This window comes from Bombina bombina, chromosome 3 (assembly GCF_027579735.1).
Source record: "Bombina bombina isolate aBomBom1 chromosome 3, aBomBom1.pri, whole genome shotgun sequence".
NCBI classification, from domain to species: domain Eukaryota; kingdom Metazoa; phylum Chordata; class Amphibia; order Anura; family Bombinatoridae; genus Bombina; species Bombina bombina.
The window spans coordinates 518,458,024-518,480,223 of NC_069501.1; the positions used below are offsets into that span (position 1 = coordinate 518,458,024).

The window sequence follows — 22,200 nt, forward strand, 5'->3', positions numbered from 1 at the left end:
TAGAAGGCTGGCATTTGTTGTTACAAAAGTCCAATCTGGCCTGCGAAGGTCATACCTTTGGACAGATGGACCCGAGATAGCCACCAGGGAAGAGGATCCCTGGTCTCTTGGTCCAGATTCAGTTGAGGGGCCAAATCTGTGTAATCCCCGCTCCACTGACTGAGCCTGCATAGTTGCAGCGGTCTGAGATGTAAGCGTGCAAACGGCACTATGTCCATTGCCGCTACCATTAAGCCGATTACTTCCATACACTGAGCCACCAAAGGGCGCGGAATGGAATGAAGAACCCGACAGGAATTTAGAAGCTTTGATAACCTGGACTCCGTCAAGGTAAATTTTCATTTCTACAGAATCTATCAGAGTCCCTAGAAAGGAAACTCTTGTGAGTGGGGATAGAGAACACTTTTCCTCGTTCATTTTCCACCCATGCGACCTCAGAAATGCCAGTACTACGTCCGTATGAGACTTGGCAATTTGGAAGTTTGACGCCTGTATCAGGATGTCGTCTAAATAAGGGGCTACTGCTATGCCCCGCGGCCTTAGGACCGCCAAAAGCGACCCTAGAACCTTTGTAAAGATTCTTGGGGCTGTAGCTAATCCAAAGGGAAGAGCTACAACTGGTAATGCCTGTCTTGAAAGGCAAACCTGAGAAACCGATGATGATCTTTGAGTATCGGAATGTGAAGATAAGCATCCTTTAGATCCACTGTAGTCATATATTGACCCTCCTGGATCAGTGGTAGGATGGTACGAATAGTTTCCATCTTGAACGACGGAACTTTGAGGAATTTGTTTAAGATCTTTAGATCCAAAATCGGTCTGAAGGTTCCCTCTTTTTTGGGAACCACAAACAGATTTGAGTAAAAACCCTGTTCCTGTTCCTCCTTTGGAACTGGATGGATCACTCCCATAACTAGGAGGTCTCGTACACAGTGTAAGAATGCCTCACTCTTTATCTGGTTTGCAGGTAATTGTGAAAGGTGAACTCTCCCTTTTGGGGGGGAAGCTTTGAAGTCCAGAAGATATCCCTGGGATATAATTTCCAACGCCCAGGGATCCTGAACATCTCTTGCCCACGCCTGGGCGAAGAGTGAAAGTCTGCCCCCTACTAGATCCGTTACCGGATAGGGGGTCGTTTCTTCATGCTGTCTTAGAGGCAGCAGCAGGCTTTTTGACCTGCTTACCTTTTTTCCAAGTCTGGTTTGGTCTCCAGACCGTCTTGGATTGAGCAAAAGTTCCCTCTTTTTTATTATTAGAGGAAGTTGATGCCGCACCTGCCTTGAAGTTTCGAAAGGCACGAAAATTAGACTGTTTGGCCCTAGATTTGGACCTGTCCTGAGGAAGGGCACAACCTTTTCCTCCCGTGATATCAGCAATAATCTCCTTCAAACCAGGCCCGAATAGGGTCTGCCCCTTGAAGGGAATGTTAAGTAGCTTAGATTTTAAAGTCACGTCAGCTGACCATGATTTAAGCCATAGCGCTCTGCACGCCTGTATAGCAAAACCAGAATTCTTAGCCGTTAGTTTATTCAAATGAACAATGGCATCAGAAATAAAATAATTGGCTAGCTTAAGTGCTCTAAGTTTGCCAAGTATGTCATCCAATGGAGTCTCTACCTGTAAAGCCTCTTCCAGAGACTCAAACCAGTACGCCGCAGCAGCAGTGACAGGGGCAATGCATGCAATGGGCTGTAGGATAAAACCTTGTTGAATAAATATTTTCTTAAGGTAACCTCTAATTTTTTATCCATTGGCTCTAAAAAAGCACAACTGTCCTCGACAGGGATAGTAGTACGCTTTGCTAGAGTAGAAACTGCTCCCTCCACCTTAGGGACTGTCTGCCATAAGTCCCGTGTGGTGGCGTCTATTGGAAAACATTTTTCTAAAAATAGGAGGGGAAGAGAACGGCACATCTGGTCTATCCCATTCCTTATTAATAATTTCTGTAAACCTTTTAGGTATTGGAAAAACATCAGTACACACCGGCACTGCAAAGCATTTATCCAGTCTACAAAATTTATCTGGCACTGCAATGGTATCACAGTCATTCAGAGCAGCTAAAACCTCCCTAAGTAACACGCAGAGGTGTTCAAGCTTAAATTTAAATGTAGAAATATTAGAATCAGGTATCTTGCCTGAGTCATTAACATCACCCACTGACTGAAGCTCTCCTTCCTCAGCTTCTGCATATTGTGAGGCAGTATCAGACATGGTTCTTAAAGCGTCAGTATGCTCTGCATTTTGTCTCACCCCAGAGCTATCTCGCTAACCTCTAAGTTCAGGTAGTCTGGCTAATACCACTGACAGTGTTTTATCCATGACTGCCGCCATGTCTTGTAAAGTAAACGCTATGGGCGCCCTAGATGTACTTGGCGCCATTTGAGCATGAGTCCCTTGGGCGGGAGTCAAAGGGTCTGACACGTGGGGAGAGTTAGTCGGCATAACTTTCCCCTCGTCAGATTCCTCTGGTGATAATTTTTTTAAAAACAGAATATGATCTTTATTGCATAAAATGAAATCAGTACATTTGGTACACATTCTAAGAGGGGGTTCCACCATGGCTTTTAAACATAATGAACAAGGAGTTTCTTCTATGTCAGACATGTTTATACAGACTAGCAATGAGACTAGCAAGCTTGGAAAACACTTTAAATCAAGTTAACAAGCAAATATAAAAAACGGTACTGTGCCTTTAAGAGAAACAAATTTTGTCAGAATTTGAAAAACAGTGAAAAAATGCAGTAAATCAAAGAAATTTTTACAGTGTATGTAATAGGCTAGCAGAGCATTGCATCCACTTGCAAATGCATGATTAACCCCTTAGTTCAAAAAACGGATCAAAAAAACGAAATAGACTTTTTTTTTTGTTTGTTTGTTTTTTTAACAGTCACAACCAACTGCCACAGCAAGCTGTGGTCCTACCTTCCCCAATAAACGACTTTGGAAAGCCTTTGAGCCCTTTAGAGATGTCCTTTAGCATACAGGGGACTCCTGAGGGAAGCTGGATGTCACAGTTTGTAATTTTAACTGCACCAACTGTAGCTTTTATACTATAACAGTGGAAAGCCTCAGTAAAACTGTTTCTAGTCAAAATTTAAGCCAGCCATGTGGAAAAAAACTAGGCCCCAATAAAGTTTTATCACCAATGCATATATAAAAACGATTAAACATGCCAGCAAACGTTTATATTGCAATATCATAAGGGTATTACCCCTGGGAGTAAGCATGATACCAGTCGTTATTAAATCACTGTATTCAGGCTTAACTTACATTAATCCGGTATCAGCAGCATTTTCTAGTGTTTTCCATCTCTAGAAAAAATTATAACTGCACATACCTGATAGCAGAATAAACTGCACGCCATTCTCTCGCTGAAGTTACCTCATCTGTGTAATCCCCTCAGACATATGTGAGAATAGCAATGGATCTTAGTTACAACCTGCTAAGATCATAGAAACCTCAGGCAGATTCTTCTTCTATTTACTGCCTGAGATAAAATAGCACAACTCTGTTACTATTTAAAAATAACAAACTTTTGATTGAAGAAAATAAACTAACTATATTTAACCACTCTCTCCTACAACATCCTAGCTTGTTGAGAGTTGCAAGAGAATGACTGGCTATGACAGTTAGGGGAGGAGCTATATTACAGCTCTGCTGTGGGTGTCCTCTTGCAACTTCCTGTTGGGAATGAGAATATCCCACAAGTAATGGATGATCCGTGGACTGGATACACCTTACAAGAGAAACTATACATTTTTATGCTCTTGCGAATGCTATTAGCCTTGCCATATGCCTGATGTATATAGATGTTTCTGATGCTGGCTTTCTATTTTTCTATGTATTTTATTTGGGAACGCGGATCTATTTATTATCCACTGAAGGATGTTTGTTATTTGTACTGATCAGGGGTAACGCTGCTCTATGCAGCCTCTGCTAATAGCTACTTTGTAACAAACAATGAATGACAGTTCTGTGTGAAGTTGTCATGCTGTTATGCTATGATCTTTGTTTCCCAACGATAAATTATGTAAATATCAATATCAATTTTTAAACATGAGGGGAGGGGCATATGGTTTTTATAGGTTTGCTGTGTTGCACTGTTTGTTAGTCTGAGGAAGGGGAGCAAGTCCCCGAAACGTCACACATTAAATAATTGTTTTACTGTATTTGAAGTCCAGTGAGTGCGGGTTCTTTTTTCTACAAGTAAGTATATACAGTATATCTGTGTACATATGTATTTATGTGTTTATATGTGTCTGTAAATACATATATACACATATAAATATATATGTACACACATATAAACATATACATATTTAGACATGCACATGTATGTAACTCTATGTTAAAGCCCTTTGCTTGCCTTTTGTTTTCTAACACCTGAGACCTCATATCTTTGAGCCATTATCACTTTTTTGCACAATTAAATATATATATATATATATATATATATATATTAGTGTTATTATGTGTGTAACTGTACTTTGTAATGCATTTTTAATATGTTTCTGAGCAACTTTTTGTTTTGCGACACAGTTAACCAGAGCTCTGCGAACGCGGTAATCATTCTATCGTAAATCGCGATTGTGCTCACGCGTTAACTGTTATTGGGAATAAAAGTTGTGTTTAAAGTGAAAGTAAACTTAGCTCTTCAGCTCTGCAGATTTACATAAATCCTTAAAAAACAACAGCACTTTCATTCATGATATTTTTTAATTGTGTACATAAATACCCTTTTCGCCGCATTTAACCGCATATTTTTGGCATCTTCAATTCAGCCCGTTGCAGATGAGTCAGTTTATTTCCTGGTCACGTTTTTTGCAGTTACCAATTGACTTTCTGGCCGATCGGCGGCCAGAAAGCTACGTCACAGCCTGCTCGCATCGAATGCTCATGCACGGAGTCCAAAATAAGCACGGTGATGTCAGTCGCGCGTTCACAATTCGCGCATGCGCATTCCTGACGATCATTTGCTGCCAAGATTTTCAGCGTCCTAGCCAAACAGTTTGACGCATGCGCGTTTTCAATAGGGGATGAGAAAGTTTGCATGCGCATTTGTACGCCGATCGCCAATTAGCGCATGCGCAATAGATCACAAAATCGTGAACGAGATTTCAAGCCTACGTGTAGAGCGGGTGGGACCGCTCTATACGTAATGAATACAAAATCCAGGAAGAGGAGGGTGGGAGGAGTAAAGCCAAGAACGGTAGGGAAATAAATAATAGAAATATAAACAATTAGATTGAAGTAAACGGAAAAAAAAACATGCGAAAATGTTATATTTCACCTATAGATTATTATGATATATTGCAATGAGGAATAATTTACTTTCACTTTAATGTCTTTAAAATGTACAAAATTTGAATATTTATTTTATAGACGTTGTTCCCCTTATAACTACTAAACAAAAAAAAAATAAAGACAAATGCTACCTTTGGAGAATGATCTTTAAGAGCAATGGTCATCAACGAAACCGACTGAGGGCATCCTATTCCGGGCATATCTGGCACAAAGGCTGACCAATAACCATAAAAAATCTTCTTCTCAATAGATTTTATTGTAGATAGAAAGCATGATAAAGCTCCTTGTCGAACTTTTGCTTGAAATGACCTAAAAAATAAAGATATTATCTTGCAGCACTTATACTAACACTTTATTGACTATATTTTTGAGACTCTAAGAGCTTATTTAATTGATCTGATACATTGGGAAGCTACCAAAGAAGATACTAAAACAAGCAAGAAATATCAAAAGGAAACATATTTACTTCAATAAAATACTAAAATAGAGGTTAAAAATTTTGTTTGGAAGTTAGGAGCAACCCTAAAAAAAGAGAAATACTATAAATCATGGCTTCTATATTACTAGGATATGTCAAACCCTCCATATACTGATTTTCACTCAGAGTATAGGGGTGCATTATAATACATTCCAAATTGAAAATATAATTTTAAGACACTGGCCAGTTGTGTAAAAATATTTTCTCCAAACTAACTTTCTTTCCTCATCTTTTTTTGTTGTTGAAAGACCTGGATATTAAGACCCTATAATTTAAATTTATCATAACCACTTTGCATAAATTTAAATAAAACAAAATGTATGCGTACCTGATAAATTAAATTCTTCATGGGATTACAACCCCTGTTAACTAGAAGGAGACAAAACTACAAACCAGAGCTTTGAACTCGCCTACTCTCCCAGAATCACTCACTCATATGGCCGAAGAAATGGAAGGAGACTAGAAAGCAAGGAAAGTCAAATAAGGTAAATGAAACAAGTTTTGCTGTCAACTATAATAAAAAAAAAGAATGGTGAGGGTCATGGACTCTCACCATCATGAAAGAAATTAATGTATCAAGTAAGCATAAATAATGTTTTCTTTCATATGATGGTGAGATTCCACAAGATCATCACATGTGGGATCATATACCCAAGCAGTGAAATTCACAGGTAACCACCACGCTATTTTTTCAATGAGGTAATATTTTCACCTCTTAGCCAATAGCCATGCATGCCGCTCAGCATTATGCTGTATGTGGTATATGACAGATAAAGCAGAAATCTGACCTTTACATGAACTGGCTGATATACCTTTCTCTAGGCCATCTAGAAGAAATTAAAGAATTCTAGAAAATTTCCAACAGCATCCCTTTTGTTGTACACCAGGATAAAATGTGTTTCCAAACCTTATGGTAGATACACCTGGTGACAGTTTTTTTTAGCCTGTATTAAAGATATCAATCACCTTATCAGAAAAACCTCTTTGTAAACAGGACTAAATTGTCAGGCCATCAAGGGTCATTCAGAGTCTTGAAGTCTTAATAAGAAGATCTTTTCTGAAAGAAAGATGACAAGGTGGGCATGAGGACATCTGAATCAGGTCTGCATACCAATCCTGCAAGGCCAACCCGGAGCAATAATACAGATGCACGTTCCTGTTTGATTTTGTCTATCACCCTGGATAGTGAATAGCAACATAAAAGTGAGAAACAAGATAAAATGAGATTGAAAGACTAAGGAAACACTAGAGCATCTATCTACTCTGAGGGTCTCGAGACATGACACAATAGTGAGGAAGCTTGTAGTTGAAATGAGAAGCCATGATGACTCTCTCTGGTAGACCCAACCGTCTCACTATCTGGTCGATTACCTCTTAGTTTAGAGACTCTTCTCAAGGGTGAAAAATGCCTGCCACCCAAAACCCAAGTTAGAGGACACGGAATGAACAGGGAGGAAGAACAAGGCAGGAGGACCTAAACAGAAGGCACCATCGTTTGAAGAACCTTTCTCCCAAAAGAGGCCTCAGCCGAGGCAAAAGTATCAAATTTGGAGAATTTGGAAAAAGTATGCAAAGAGGAACTTAAAATCTTATAGAGCTGATAAGCATATCTAGCTCTTAAAACAGGTGCGCAACGCGTTTCTCAGCCTTAATATGCCAGAGGAAACAGCCAGCAAGGCTAAGAAACGCGTTGCATACCTGTTTTAAGAGCTAGATTTGCTTATCAGCTCTACAAGATTTTAACATGCTTTTAATAAATGGTGTTTTATTTGTTTAAAATCATTTGTGTTCACATCATTATTCCTGTGAAGCTGATTGAGCCCAGCTGGGAGTAGCAGACTCCACACCCTGGTTCAGTGAGCTGAGACAATGTGAGATCTCAGTCTGCTTCAATCAGCACATTTGGTGCTGCTCCACTAGTGAGTATATTATTTGCCACATAGAGGAAATAATTCTACATTGTGAAATTTGATTGCTCCAAGAGGCGTCTTCTTTTTATTTCTCTTTGTTTTAGATCATCTTGTGCATGGTTTTGAGAAGAGCGGCCACTATAGTTTCCTAATAACACTATCTTTGGGAACATTTGGACATTTTCTTTCTGAATTCCAAGGGATACAACGTGTGGGACTGTGCGCATCCTAGGATTCCGGAGTGGTAACACTGATTGGGAAATTTACACTCCTGTTCTCACCTACGATCACTCTTTAACAAAGGATACCAAGAAAACCAAGCAACATTGCTAACTTAAATTGGAAAGTTTATTAAAATGTTGTGCTCTATCAATAGTTTTGACTTTACTGTCCCTTTAATTCCTCAGAGATAAGAGTGGTGAGCAAAACCATGTCTGTACATAATTGGTAACACACACCACCAGGTAGTTTGGGTTACCTGGGGTTGGGACCCTTACAGGGCCCATGTCACCTTCACAGTTTATAAAATAGAGAAAGGGGTCATTGTGAGCAATGGTGATCCCCTACCCCTTGAACATCAGTAATATGTTCTGTAGACTGCCTCCCTGTGCGTGTATGAAAGGATTTATACTTGTGCCCTACACAAAGAAGAACTGTAACACCACAGAAAAAGATATCCTATAATATAAAAAGGCCAGAGACTGCACGAGGTCAAACACACCTGGCCTTCAACAGACTAACATCCTGGCATCTGGGACCGACTGGCGTGACAGGGGGCGGGGCCGGGCGTGACACAGGCGTAACGCGGGCGGGGCCGTGCGGACGTGAGAGAGCCCAAAAGAGGGGGGATAGAGAGAGAGCAAAAGAGAGGGGATAGAGAGAGAGCAAAAGAGAGGGGATAGAGAGAGAGCAAAAGAGAGGGGATAGAGAGAGAGCAAAAGAGAGGGGATAGAGAGAGAGCAAAAGAGAGGGGATAGAGAGAGAGCAAAAGAGAGGGGATAGAGAGAGAGCAAAAGAGAGGGGATAGAGAGAGAGCAAAAGAGAGGGGATAGAGAGAGAGCAAAAGAGAGGGGATAGAGAGAGAGCAAAAGAGAGGGGAGAGAGAGAGCAAAAGAGAGGGAGAGAGAGAGCAAAAGAGAGGGGGAGGGAGAGCAAAAGAATGGGGGAGGGAGAGCAAAAGAATGGGGGAGGGAGAGCAAAAGAGAGGGGGAGGGAGAGCAAAAGAGAGGGGGAGGGAGAGCAAAAGAGAGGGGGAGGGAGAGCAAAAGAGAGGGGGAGGGAGAGCAAAAGAGAGGGGGAGGGAGAGCAAAAGAGAGGGGGAGAGAGAGCAAAAGAGAGGGGGAGAGAGAGCAAAAGAGAGGGGGGAAGAGAGCAAAAGAAAGAGAGGGGAGAAGAGAGCAAAAGAAAGAGGGGGAGAGAGAAAAAGAGCGGGGGATAAAGAGAGCAAAAGAGAGGGAGAGAGCAAGCAAAAAAAGGGGGGCGAGAGCAAAAAAAGGGGGGAGAGAGCAAACAGAGAGGGGGAGAGATAGAGCAAAAGAGAGGGGGAAAGAGAGCAAAAGAGAGGGGGAAAGAGAGCAAAAGAGAGAGAGCAAAAGAGGGGGAGAGAAACAGCAAAAGAGGGGGGAAAGAGAGCAAAAGAAAGGAGAAAGAGAGAGAGCAAAAGAGGGGGAGAGAAACAGCAAAAGGGGGGGGGGGAGAGCAAAAGAAAGGGGAGAGAGAGCAAAAGAAAGGGGAGAGAGAGCAAAAGAAAGGGGAGAGAGAGCAAAAGAAAGGGGAGAGAGAGCAAAAGAAAGGGGAGAGAGAGCAAAAGAAAGGGGAGAGAGAGCAAAAGAGGGGGGGAGAGAGAGCAAAAGAGGGGGGGAGAGAGAGCAAAAGGGGGGGGGGGAGAGCAAAAGAGAGGGGAAGAGAGAGCAAAACAGAGGGGGAGAGAGAGCAAAAGAGGGGGGTTAGAGAGAGCCAAAGAGAGGGGGAGAGAAAGGGAGAAAAACGGCAAAAGAGAGAGGGAGAGAAACAGCAAAAGAGAGAGGGAGAGAAACAGCAAAAGAGAGAGGGAGAGAGACAGCAAAAGAGGGGGAGAGAGAGAGAGCAAAAGAGGGGGGAGAGAGAGAGCAAAAGAGAGGGGAGAGAGAGAGCAAAAGAGAGGGGAGAGAGAGAGAGCAAAAGAGAGGGGAGAGAGAGAGAGAGCAAAAGAGAGGGGAGAGAGAGAGAGAGCAAAAGAGAGGGGAGAGAGAGCAAAAGAGAGGGGAGAGAGAGCAAAAGAGAGGGGAGAGAGAGAGAGCAAAAGAGAGGGGAGAGAGAGAGAGCAAAAGAGAGGGAGGAAAAGAGAGAGCAAAAGAGAGGGGGGAGAGAGAGAGAGCAAAAGAGAGGGGAGAAAGAGCAAAAGAGAGAGAGAGGGGGGAGAGAGCAGAAGAGGAGGGGGAAAGAAAGAGCAAAAGAGAGGGGGCAGAGAGAGCAAAATAGAGAACCGCTGTACTGCAAAAAATGGCCCGTGTACACAGGCTTTAGGACTAATATATATATATATATATATATATATATATATATATATATATATATATATATATATATATATATATATATATAAACACCCAGAGGTTGATCACAATCCTTTAGAAAAACTTAGCAAATGATTTATAAAAAAAGCTTCAGAGTTTAAAAGGGGTTTTTCTATTGAAAATCATTAGATATGTTTTTCTACGGGACTGTAATTGACCCCAGACTTTGTTTAACTAAATGCGAATTATAATATTTGAGAATAAAAATATTTATCTCCCAACATCTAAATAAAAAAAGGCAGAATTAAAGTCCTGACCTTATTTTATTCTGCAGACCCCCTTCTGTATCAGAATATTCAGAATCACTGCTGTTCATCTTTCTGAAACTGTCTTTTCCTCCTAGCCGATTCTTGAAAGGAGATATCTGTGGTCCTAAATATGGACTGTACTGTGTATCTGCTGCAGAAACGTTTAGGGTTTCCATGCTTGGTAATATTCCGTCTATTTCATTTTCTAACTCGTCTTTGCTTTCTTCTTCTTGCTGACCTCTTCTTTGTTTACCTCTGGATTTCTTCTTTTTGTTCTGATTGGAAAAATAATGCATTTTAACAATTAAAATAAATAAATAAGAAACAAACAACTTTTATGCAAAGCTTAGTGGAAGTTGTTGATATTGTAGAATATCTGTATATAACAGCTTTCTATTAGACATCTAAAATAATAACTAGTAATCAATCGTCAACAACAAAAAAAATGTGAAAATCATTATCAAATAATTCCCCATAAAGGACCAGATTACAAGTGGAGCGGTATTTAATGCTTCAGCTTGCGCGCTAACTCCACTAGGAGTAAGCTTTTTGCGCGAGCTGGGCAACGCGTGTATTACAGTTTGCTCACGTGCTAACCTAATGTGCACAAAAGGCCAAAGTTAGAATATCACGTGCGCGTTAATGTATTCCCCCATAGAAGTCAATAAAGCAAGAAAAGTGGCAAAAAAAAACCTAACACCTTACTCGTTCGCAAACTGGACTGCATATTCTAAACCCAACATGAAAATATGAATATTTCACATTCTAGTGTTGTTCACATGGTGGCATATGTTCTATTTCGCGAAACAGTTAACCAAAGCTCTCAGGTTGTGCTTTTCCAACGCGCGTAACTTAAATTGTGCTCAAGCGATTGCGCTTACTTTAGACTTGTTATAATAGCGCTGACACGTTTGCAAACAGCCGCAATAAACCCGCTATCGCTTGCGTGCAATGCAATGCACTTTCATTATTTATTTTACCAAATTTTCTATAACTGAAATTTGAAAAACAAAATTTATGCTTACCTGATAAATTCCTTTCTCCTGTAGTGTGGTCAGTCCACGGGTCATCATTACTTCTGGGATATTAACTCCTCCCCAACAGGAAGTGCAAGAGGATTCACCCAGCAGAGCTGCTATATAGCTCCTCCCCTCTACGTCACCTCCAGTCATTCGACCAAGGACCAACGAGAAAGGAGAAGCCAAAGGGTGTAGTGGTGACTGGAGTATAATTCAAAAATTTTTTACCTGCCATAAAAAACAGGGCGGGCCGTGGACTGACCACACTACAGGAGAAAGGAATTTATCAGGTAAGCATAAATTTTGTTGTGTGGTCAGTCCACGGGTCATCATTACTTCTGGGATACCAATACCAAAGCTAAAGTACACGGATGACGGGAGGGACAGGCAGGCTCTTTATACGGAAGGAACCACTGCCTGAAGAACCTTTCTCCCAAAAACAGCCTCCGAAGAAGCAAAAGTGTCAAATTTGTAAAATTTGGAAAAAGTATGAAGAGAAGACCAAGTTGCAGCCTTGCAAATCTGTTCAACAGAAGCCTCATTCTTAAAGGCCCAAGTGGAAGCCACAGCTCTAGTAGAATGTGCTGTAATTCTTTCAGGAGGCTGCTGTCCAGCAGTCTCATAGGCTAACCGTATTATGCTACGAAGCCAAAAAGAGAGAGAGGTAGCCGAAGCTTTTTGACCTCTCCTCTGACCAGAATAAACGACAAACAGGGAAGACGTTTGTCGAAAATCCTTAGTTGCCTGTAGATAAAATTTCAGGGCACGGACTACATCTAGATTGTGTAGCAGACGTTCCTTCTTCGAAGGAGGATTAGGACACAAAGATGGAACCACAATCTCTTGATTGATATTCCTGTTAGTGACCACCTTAGGTAGGAACCAAGGTTTAGTACGCAGAACTACCTTGTCTGAATGAAAAATCAGATAAGGAGAATCACAATGTAAAGCAGATAACTCAGAGACTCTTCGAGCCGAGGAAATCGCCATTAAAAACAGAACTTTCCAAGATAACAGCTTGATATCAATGGAATGAAGGGGTTCAAACGGAACACCTTGTAAAACATTAAGAACTAAGTTCAAACTCCATGGTGGAGCAACAGTTTTAAACACAGGCTTGATCCTAGCTAAAGCCTGACAAAAAGCTTGAACGTCCGGAACTTCTGACAGACGTTTGTGTAAAAGAATGGACAGAGCTGAAATCTGTCCCTTTAAGGAACTAGCGGATAAACCCTTTTCTAAACCTTCTTGTAGAAAAGACAATATCCTCGGAATCCTAACCTTACTCCATGAGTAACTCTTGGATTCGCACCAATATAAGTATTTGCGCCATATCTTATGGTAAATCTTTCTGGTAACAGGCTTCCTAGCCTGTATTAAGGTATCAATAACTGACTCAGAAAAACCACGTTTTGATAAAATCAAGCGTTCAATTTCCAAGCAGTCAGCTTCAGAGAGCAGGCGCTATTAGAATCACTGATGCTCTCTCCTGTTTGATTCTGGCAATCAATCGAGGAAGCATCGGGAAGGGTGGAAACACATAAGCCATCCCGAAGGTCCAAGGTGCTGTCAAAGCATCTATCAGAACCGCTCCCGGATCCCTGGATCTGGACCCGTAACGAGGAAGCTTGGCGTTCTGTCGAGACGCCATGAGATCTATCTCTGGTTTGCCCCAACGTCGAAGTATTTGGGCAAAGACCTCCGGATGAAGTTCCCACTCCCCCGGATGAAAAGTCTGACGACTTAAGAAATCCACCTCCCAGTTCTCCACTCCCGGGATGTGGATTGCTGACAGGTGGCAAGAGTGAGACTCTGCCCAGCGAATTATCTTTGATACTTCCATCATTGCTAGGGAGCTTCTTGTCCCTCCCTGATGGTTGATGTAAGCTACAGTCGTGATGTTGTCCGACTGAAACCTGATGAACCCCCGAGTTGTTAACTGGGGCCAAGCCAGAAGGGCATTGAGAACTGCTCTCAATTCCAGAATGTTTATTGGTAGGAGACTCTCCTCCTGATTCCATTGTCCCTGAGCCTTCAGAGAATTCCAGACAGCGCCCCAACCTAGTAGGCTGGCGTCTGTTGTTACAATTGTCCAGTCCGGCCTGCTGAATGGCATCCCCCTGGACAGATGTGGCCGAGAAAGCCACCATAGAAGAGAATTTCTGGTCTCTTGATCCAGATTCAGAGTAGGGGACAAGTCTGAGTAATCCCCATTCCACTGACTTAGCATGCACAATTGCAGCGGTCTGAGATGTAGGCGTGCAAAGGGTACTATGTCCATTGCCGCTACCATTAAGCCGATCACCTCCATGCATTGAGCTACTGACGGGTGTTGAATGGAATGAAGGACACGGCATGCATTTTGAAGCTTTGTTAACCTGTATTCTGTCAAGTAAATCTTCATTTCTACAGAATCTATAAGAGTCCCCAAGAAGGGAACTCTTGTGAGTGGAAAGAGAGAACTCTTCTTTTCGTTCACCTTCCATCCATGCGACCTTAGAAATGCCAGTACTAACTCTGTATGAGACTTGGCAGTTTGAAAGCTTGAAGCTTGTATCAGAATGTCGTCTAGGTACGGAGCTACCGAAATTCCTCGCGGTCTTAGTACCGCCAGAAGAGCACCTAGAACCTTTGTGAAGATTCTTGGAGCCGTAGCCAATCCGAATGGAAGAGCTACAAACTGGTAATGCCTGTCTAGAAAGGCAAACCTTAGATACCGGTAATGATCTTTGTGAATCGGTATGTGAAGGTAAGCATCCTTTAAATCCACTGTGGTCATGTACTGACCCTTTTGGATCATGGGTAAAATTGTCCGAATAGTTTCCATTTTGAACGATGGAACTCTTAGGAATTTGTTTAGGATCTTTAAATCCAAGATTGGCCTGAAAGTTCCCTCTTTTTTGGGAACCACAAACAGATTTGAGTAAAACCCTTGTCCTTGTTCCGACCGCGGAACCGGATGGATCACTCCCATTAATAAAAGATCTTGTACGCAGCGTAGAAACGCCTCTTTCTTTATTTGGTTTGTTGACAACCTTGACAGATGAAATCTCCCTTTTGGGGGAGAGGATTTGAAGTCCAGAAGGTATCCCTGAGATATGATCTCTAACGCCCAGGGATCCTGGACATCTCTTGCCCAAGCCTGGGCGAAGAGAGAAAGTCTGCCCCCCACTAGATCCGTTCCCGGATCGGGGGCCCTCAATTCATGCTGTCTTAGGGGCAGCAGCAGGTTTCCTGGCCTGCTTGCCCTTGTTCCAGGACTGGTTAGGTCTCCAGCCTTGTCTGTAGCGAGCAACAGCTCCTTCCTGTTTTGGTGCAGAGGAAGTTGATGCTGCTCCTGCTTTGAAATTACGAAAGGAACGAAAATTAGACTGTCTAGCCTTAGGTTTGGCTCTGTCTTGAGGCAGGGCATGGCCTTTACCTCCTGTAATGTCAGCGATAATTTCTTTCAACCCGGGCCCGAACAAGGTCTGCCCTTTGAAAGGTATATTAAGCAATTTAGATTTAGAAGTAACGTCAGCTGACCAGGATTTTAGCCACAGTGCTCTGCGCGCCTGAATGGCGAATCCGGAATTCTTAGCCGTAAGTTTAGTTAAATGTACTACGGCATCCGAAATAAATGAGTTAGCTAACTTAAGGGCTTTAAGCTTGTGTGTAATCTCATCTAATGGAGCTGATTCAAGTGTCTCTTCCAGAGACTCAAACCAAAATGCTGCTGCAGCCGTGACAGGCGCAATGCATGCAAGAGGTTGCAATATAAAACCTTGTTGAACAAACATTTTCTTAAGGTAACCCTCTAACTTTTTATCCATTGGATCTGAAAAGGCACAGCTATCCTCCACCGGGATAGTGGTACGCTTAACTAAAGTAGAAACTGCTCCCTCCACCTTAGGGACCGTTTGCCATAAGTCCCGTGTGGTGGCGTCTATTGGAAACATCTTTCTAAATATCGGAGGGGGTGAGACCGGCACACCGGGTCTATCCCACTCCTTAGTAACAATTTCAGTAAGTCTCTTAGGTATAGGAAAAACGTCAGTACTCGACGGTACCGCAAAATATTTATCCAACCTACACATTTTCTCTGGTATTGCAACTGTGTTACAATCATTCAGAGCCGCTAACACCTCCCCTAGTAATACACGGAGGTTTTCCAGCTTAAATTTAAAATTTGAAATATCTGAATCCAGTTTGTTTGGATCAGAACCGTCACCCGCAGAATGAAGCTCTCCGTCCTCATGTTCTGCAAATTGTGACGCAGTGTCTGACATGGCCCTAATATTATCAGCGCACTCTGTTCTCACCCCAGAGTGATCACGCTTACCTCTTAGTTCTGGTAATTTAGCCAAAACTTCAGTCATAACAGTAGCCATATCCTGTAATGTGATTTGTAATGGCCGCCCAGATGTACCCGGCGCTACAATATCACGCACCTCCCGAGCGAGAGATGCAGGTACTGACACGTGAGGCGAGTTAGTCGGCATAACTCTCCCCTCGTTGTTTGGTGAAATATGTTCAATTTGTACAGATTGACTTTTATTTAAAGTAGCATCAATGCAGTTAGTACATAAATTTCTATTGGGCTCCACTTTGGCTTTAGCACATATAGCACAGATATCTTCCTCTGAATCAGACATGTTTAACACACTAGCAAATAAACTAGCAACTTGGAAATACTTTTCAAGTAATTTACTATAATATGAAAACGTACTGTGCCTATAAGAAGCACAGAAAAAGTTATGACAGTTGAAAATTAATAAACTGAAAAGTTATAGCATCAAATATTTGTAAAAAACACAATTTTAGCAAAGGATTGCTCCCATTAGCAAAGGATAACTAACCCTGATAGCAGAAAAAAAATACAGAAATAAACGTTTTTTATCACAGTCAACTACAATCTCACAGCTATGCTGTGAGTGATTACCTCCCTCAAAACAAGTTTTGAAGACCCCTGAGTTCTGTAGAGATGAACCGGATCATGCAGGGAAGACAATAAACTTCTGACTGAATTTTTTGATGCGTAGCAAAAGCGCCAAAAAAGGCCCCTCCCCTCACACACAACAGTGAGAGAGATCAGTAAACTGTCATAAATTAAATAAAACGACTGCCAAGTGGAAAAAAATTAGTGCCCAAAACATTTTTTCACCCAGTACCTCAGAAAATTAAACGATTTTACATGCCAGCAAAAAACGTTTAACATTAAATTAATTAAGTGTTATTAAAAAGCCTGTTGCTAGTCCCTGCAAATTAGGCTAAAGTCTTATGCATACATATAAGTCTATAGAAATCTGTCACTAGTAGCAGTCTCACAAATAATTTATCATATACCAAAACAATATTGTGATGATGGCCAGGGGGCGCTATCTAAATACAGAGCTTATCAATTGGAATTGAATATATATCAAGATATTCACATTTATATTAGATAAGTAATGAATAATTCCAAAAAAGATTTCTACTTGGTAATCCAAAAATATATAGACAAAGTGAATAAATAAATTAAAAATTGTAAATGATAATCTAAATAAAATAAACAAAATTATAAAGTTATATAAAAAATTCAGACATTGCATACCGTATATTAATACATTGGCCCCAATTTATCAAAGGTCTTGCGGACCTTATCCGACACTGCGGATCAGGTCCGCAAGACCTTGCTAAATGCGGAGAGCAATACGCTCTCCACATTTAACACTGCACCAGCAGCTCACAAGAGCTGCTGGTGCAACGCCGCCCCCTGCTGACTCGCGGCCAATCGCCCGCCAGCAGGGAGGTGTCAATCAACCCGATCGTATTCGATTCCGGCGATTCCTGTCCGCCTGCTCAGAGCAGGCAGACAGGGTTATGGAGCAGCGGTCTTTAGACCGCTGCTTCATAACTTGTGTTTCTGGCGAGTCTGAAGACTCAACAGAAACACGGCCCTTCAAGCTCCGTACGGAGCTTGATAAATATGGGCCAATGAATCTTATATTACATTGTCCACAGTAATTTCTATTATTGACATCAATACCAATCCATGTGAAGAAGTCCAAGCTATGCAGTAGCTAAATCACCACTATGTAGTATGTCCCTTTATTAGGAGATAGGAATGTGTAAGCTTCACTGGGCCACTCTTCTCCTTAAAACTTCTGTGAACCAATCAATCTTTCTGTGTAGAAAACGCAAACACCAGAGGGCGCCTCCTAGTGTAACTCCGTTTATGTACTAGCCAACATTAAACAGATATCTATGTACTCACAAGTGTGGCAGCGCCAATGTGCTTGATGATGCAGACTGGGATCTCTCAGTGTCCAAAGCTCACTGATTCGGTTGATTGGATGGTATCGCTCCTAACCTCTCCCTTCCGACTCAGACACGTGCTTGCAGTGGTAAAAGTGTTCATTTAAAACAATTAAAAACAATTGTTAAAAACAACATAATTTATGCTTACAAGATAAATGTATTTCTCTTGTAGTGTATCCAGTCCACGGATCATCCATTACTTGTGGGATATTCTCCTTCCCAACATGAAGTTGCAAGAGGATCACCCACAGCAGAGCTGCTATATAGCTCCTCCCCTAACTGCCATATCCAGTCATTCGACCGAAACTAGCCGAGAAAGGAGAAACCATAGGGTGCAGTGGTGACTGAAGTTTAATTAAAATTTAGACCTGCCTTAAAAGGACAGGGCGGGCCGTGGACTGGATACACTACAAGAGAAATAAATTTATCAGGTAAGCATAAATTATGTTTTCTCTTGTTAAGTGTATCCAGTCCACGGATCATCCATTATCCATTACTTGTGGGATACCAATACCAAAGCTTAAGTACACGGATGATGGGAGGGACAAGGCAGGAACTTAAACGGAAGGAACCACTGCCTGTAGAACCTTTCTCCCAAAAACAGCCTCCGAAGAAGCAAAAGTATCAAATTTGTAAAATTTTGAAAAGGTATGAATCGAAGACCAAGTCGCAGCCTTGCAAATCTGTTCAACAGAAGCCTCATTTTTAAAGGCCCACGTGGAAGTCACAGCTCTAGTAGAATGAGCTGTAATTCTTTCAGGGTGCTGCTGTCCAGCAGTCTCATATGCTAAACGGATTATACTCCGAAGCCAAAAAGAAAGAGGTTGCCGAGGCCTTTTGACCTCTCCTCTGTCCAGAGTAAATAACAAACAGGTGAGATGTTTGGCGAAAATCTTTAGTAGCCTGCAAGTAAAACTTCAATGTACGGACTACGTCTAGATTATGCAAAAGACGTTCCTTCTTTGAAGAAGGATTAGGGCATAATGATGGAACAACAATCTCTTGATTGATATTCTTGTTAGAAACCACCTTAGGTAAAAACCCAGGTTTGGTACGCAGAACTACTTTATCTGAATGAAAGATCAGATAAGGAGAATCACAATGTAAGGCAGATAACTCCGAGACTCTTCGAGCCGAGGAAATAGCCATCAGAAAAAGAACTTTCCATGATAGAAGTTTGATATCAATAGAATGAAGGGGTTCAAACGGAACCCCTTGAACTTTAAGAACCAAGTTTAAGCACCATGGGGGAGCAACAGGTTTAAACACAGGCTTAATTCTAACTAAAGCCTGACAAAATGCCTGAACGTCTGGAACTTCTGCCAGACGCTTGTGTAAAAGAATAGACAGAGCAGAAATCTGTCCCTTTAAAGAACTAGCTGATAGTCCTTTGTCCAAACCCTCTTGGAGGAAGGACAATATCCTGGGAATCCTAACCCTACTCCATGAGTAATTCTTGGATTCACACCAATGAAGATATTTACGCCAAATCTTGTGGTAAATTTTCCTGGTGACAGGCTTTCGTGCCTGTATTAAGGTATCAATTACTGACTCGGAGAAGCCACGCTTTGATAGGATCAAGTGTTCAATCTCCATGCAGTCAGTCTCAGAGAAAGTAGATTCGGATGATTGAAAGGACCTTGTATTAGAAGGTCTTGTCTCAGAGGCAGCGTCCATGGTGGTAAGGATGACATGTCCACTAGGTCTGCATACCAGGTCCTGCGTGGCCACGCAGGCGCTATCAATATCACTGATGCTCTCTCCTGTTTGATTTTGGCAATCAGACGAGGGAGCAGAGGAAACGGTGGAAACACATAGGCCAGGTTGAAGAACCAAGGCGCTGCTAGAGCATCTATCAGTGCCGCTTCTGGGTCCCTGGACCTGGATCCGTAACAAGGAAGCTTGGCATTCTGGCAAGACGCCATGAGATCCAGTTCTGGTTTGCCCCAACGGAGAACCAATTGAGCAAACACCTCCGGATGGAGTTCCCACTCCCCCGGATGAAAAGTCTGACGACTTAGAAAATCCGCCTCCCAGTTCTCTACTCCTGGGATATGGATCGCTGATAGGTGGCAAGAGTGAGTCTCTGCCCAGCGAATTATCTTGGAGACTTCTGACATCGCTAGGGAACTCCTGGTCCCCCCTTGATGGATGATGTAAGCCACAGTCGTGATGTTGTCCGACTGAAATCTGATGAACCTCAGTGTTGCTAACTGAGGCCAAGCTAGAAGAGCATTGAATATTGCTCTTAACTCCAGAATATTTATTGGGAGGAGTTTCTCCTCCTGAGTCCATGAACCCTGAGCCTTCAGGGAGTTCCAGACTGCACCCCAACCTAGAAGGCTGGCGTCTGTTGTTACAATGGTCCAATCTGGCCTGCGAAAGGTCATACCTTTGGACAGATGGACCCGAGATAACCACCAGAGAAGAGAATCTCTGGTTTCCTGATCCAGATTTAGTAGAGGGGACAAATCTGTGTAATCCCCATTCCACTGACTGAGCATGCATAATTGCAGCGTTCTGAGATGCAGGCGCGCAAATGGCACTATGTCCATCGCCGCTACCATTAAGCCGATTACTTCCATGCACTGAGCCACCGTGGGGCGCGGAATGGAGTGAAGAACACGGCAAGCATTTAGAAGTTTTGATAACCTGGAGTCCGTCAGGTAAATTTTCATTTCTATAGAATCTATCAGAGTCCCTAGGAAGGAAACCCTTGTGAGAGGAGATAGAGAAGTCTTTTCTTCGTTCACTTTCCACCCATGCGACCTCAGAAATGCCAGAACTATCTCTGTATGAGACTTGGCAATTTGAAAGCTTGACGCCTGTATCAGGATGTCGTCTAGGTAAGGAGCCACCGCTAAGCTTCGCGGTCTTAGAACCGCCAGAAGTGAGCGCAGAACCTTTGTAAAAATTCTTGGGGCTGTAGCCAACCCGAATGGAAGAGCTACAAACTGGTAATGCCTGTCTAGAAAGGCAAACCTCAGGAACCGATGATGATTCTTGTGGATCGGAATGTGAAGGTAGGCATCCTTTAAGTCCACTGTGGTCATGTACTGACCCTCTTGGATCATGGGTAAAATGGTTCGAATAGTTTCCATCTTGAATGATGGAACTCTGAGGAATTTGTTTAAGATCTTTAGATCCAAAATTGGTCTAAAGGTTCCCTCTTTTTTGGGAACCACAAACAGATTTGAATAAAACCCCTGTCCTTGTTCCGTCCGCGGAACTGGATGGATCACTCCCATTACAAGGAGGTCTTGCACGCAGCTTAGGAATGCCTCTTTCTTTATCTGGTTTGCAGATAATCTTGAAAGGTGAAATCTCCCTTGTGGGGGAGAAGCTTTGAAGTCCAGAAGATATCCCTGAGATATGATCTCCAACGCCCAGGGATCCTGAACATCTCTTGCCCACGCCTGGGCGAAGAGAGAGAGTCTGCCCCCTACTAGATCCGTTGTCGGATAGGGGGCCGCTCCTTCATGCTGTCTTGGAGGCAGCAGCAGGCTTTCTGGCCTGCTTGCCCTTGTTCCAGGACTGGGTAGGTTTCCAGGCCTGCTTAGATTGAGGAAAAGTTCCCTCTTGTTTTGAAGTAGAGGGAGCTGATCCTGCACCTGCCTTGAAATTTCGAAAGGCACGAAAATTAGACTGTTTGGCCCTTGATTTGGCCCTGTCCTGAGGAAGGGTATGACCCTTACCTCCAGTAATGTCAGCAATAATTTCTTTCAAACCAGGCCCGAATAAGGTCTGCCCCTTGAAAGGAATGTTAAGTAATTTAGACTTTGAAGTCACATCAGCTGACCAGGATTTAAGCCATAGCGCCCTACGCGCCTGGATGGCGAATCCGGAATTCTTAGCCGTTAGTTTAGTCAAATGAACAATGGCATCAGAAACAAATGAGTTAGCTAGCTTAAGTGTTCTAAGCTTGTTAATAATTTCAGTCAATGGAGCTGTCTGGATGGCCTCTTCCAGGGCCTCAAACCAGAACGCCGCTGCAGCAGTGACAGGCGCAATGCATGCAAGGGGCTGTAAAATAAAACCTTATTGAATAAACAATTTTTTATCCATTGGATCTGAAAAAGCACAACTGTCCTCAACCGAGATAGTGGTACGCTTTGCTAAAGTAGAAACTGCTCCGTCCACCTTAGGGACTGTCTGCCATAAGTCCCGTGTAGTGGCATCTATTGGAAACATTTTTCTAAATATAGGAGGTGGGGAAAAGGGCACACCGGGTCTATCCCACTCCTTACTAATAATTTCTGTAAGCCTTTTAGGTATTGGAAAAACATCAGTACTCACCGGCACTACATAGTATTTATCCAGCCTACACAATTTCTCTGGCACTGCAATTGTGTCACAGTCATTCAGAGCAGCTAATACCTCCCCAAGTAACACACGGAGGTTCTCAAG

The 22,200-nt window shown here is 42.4% G+C and overlaps 1 protein-coding gene across 1 annotated transcript in view; it reads right to left on the minus strand.

The window, feature by feature from the left end:
* Positions 1-22,200, minus strand: part of HEATR6 (HEAT repeat containing 6) — a 188,030-nt gene that overhangs the window by 74,673 nt on the left and 91,157 nt on the right. The window contains exons 8-9 of the mRNA XM_053706936.1: positions 10,505-10,770; positions 5,436-5,613 (exon numbers count right to left, since the gene is read on the minus strand). Coding sequence (XP_053562911.1) covers positions 5,436-5,613; positions 10,505-10,770 — 444 coding nt within the window. The remainder of the gene's footprint in view (positions 1-5,435; positions 5,614-10,504; positions 10,771-22,200) is intronic.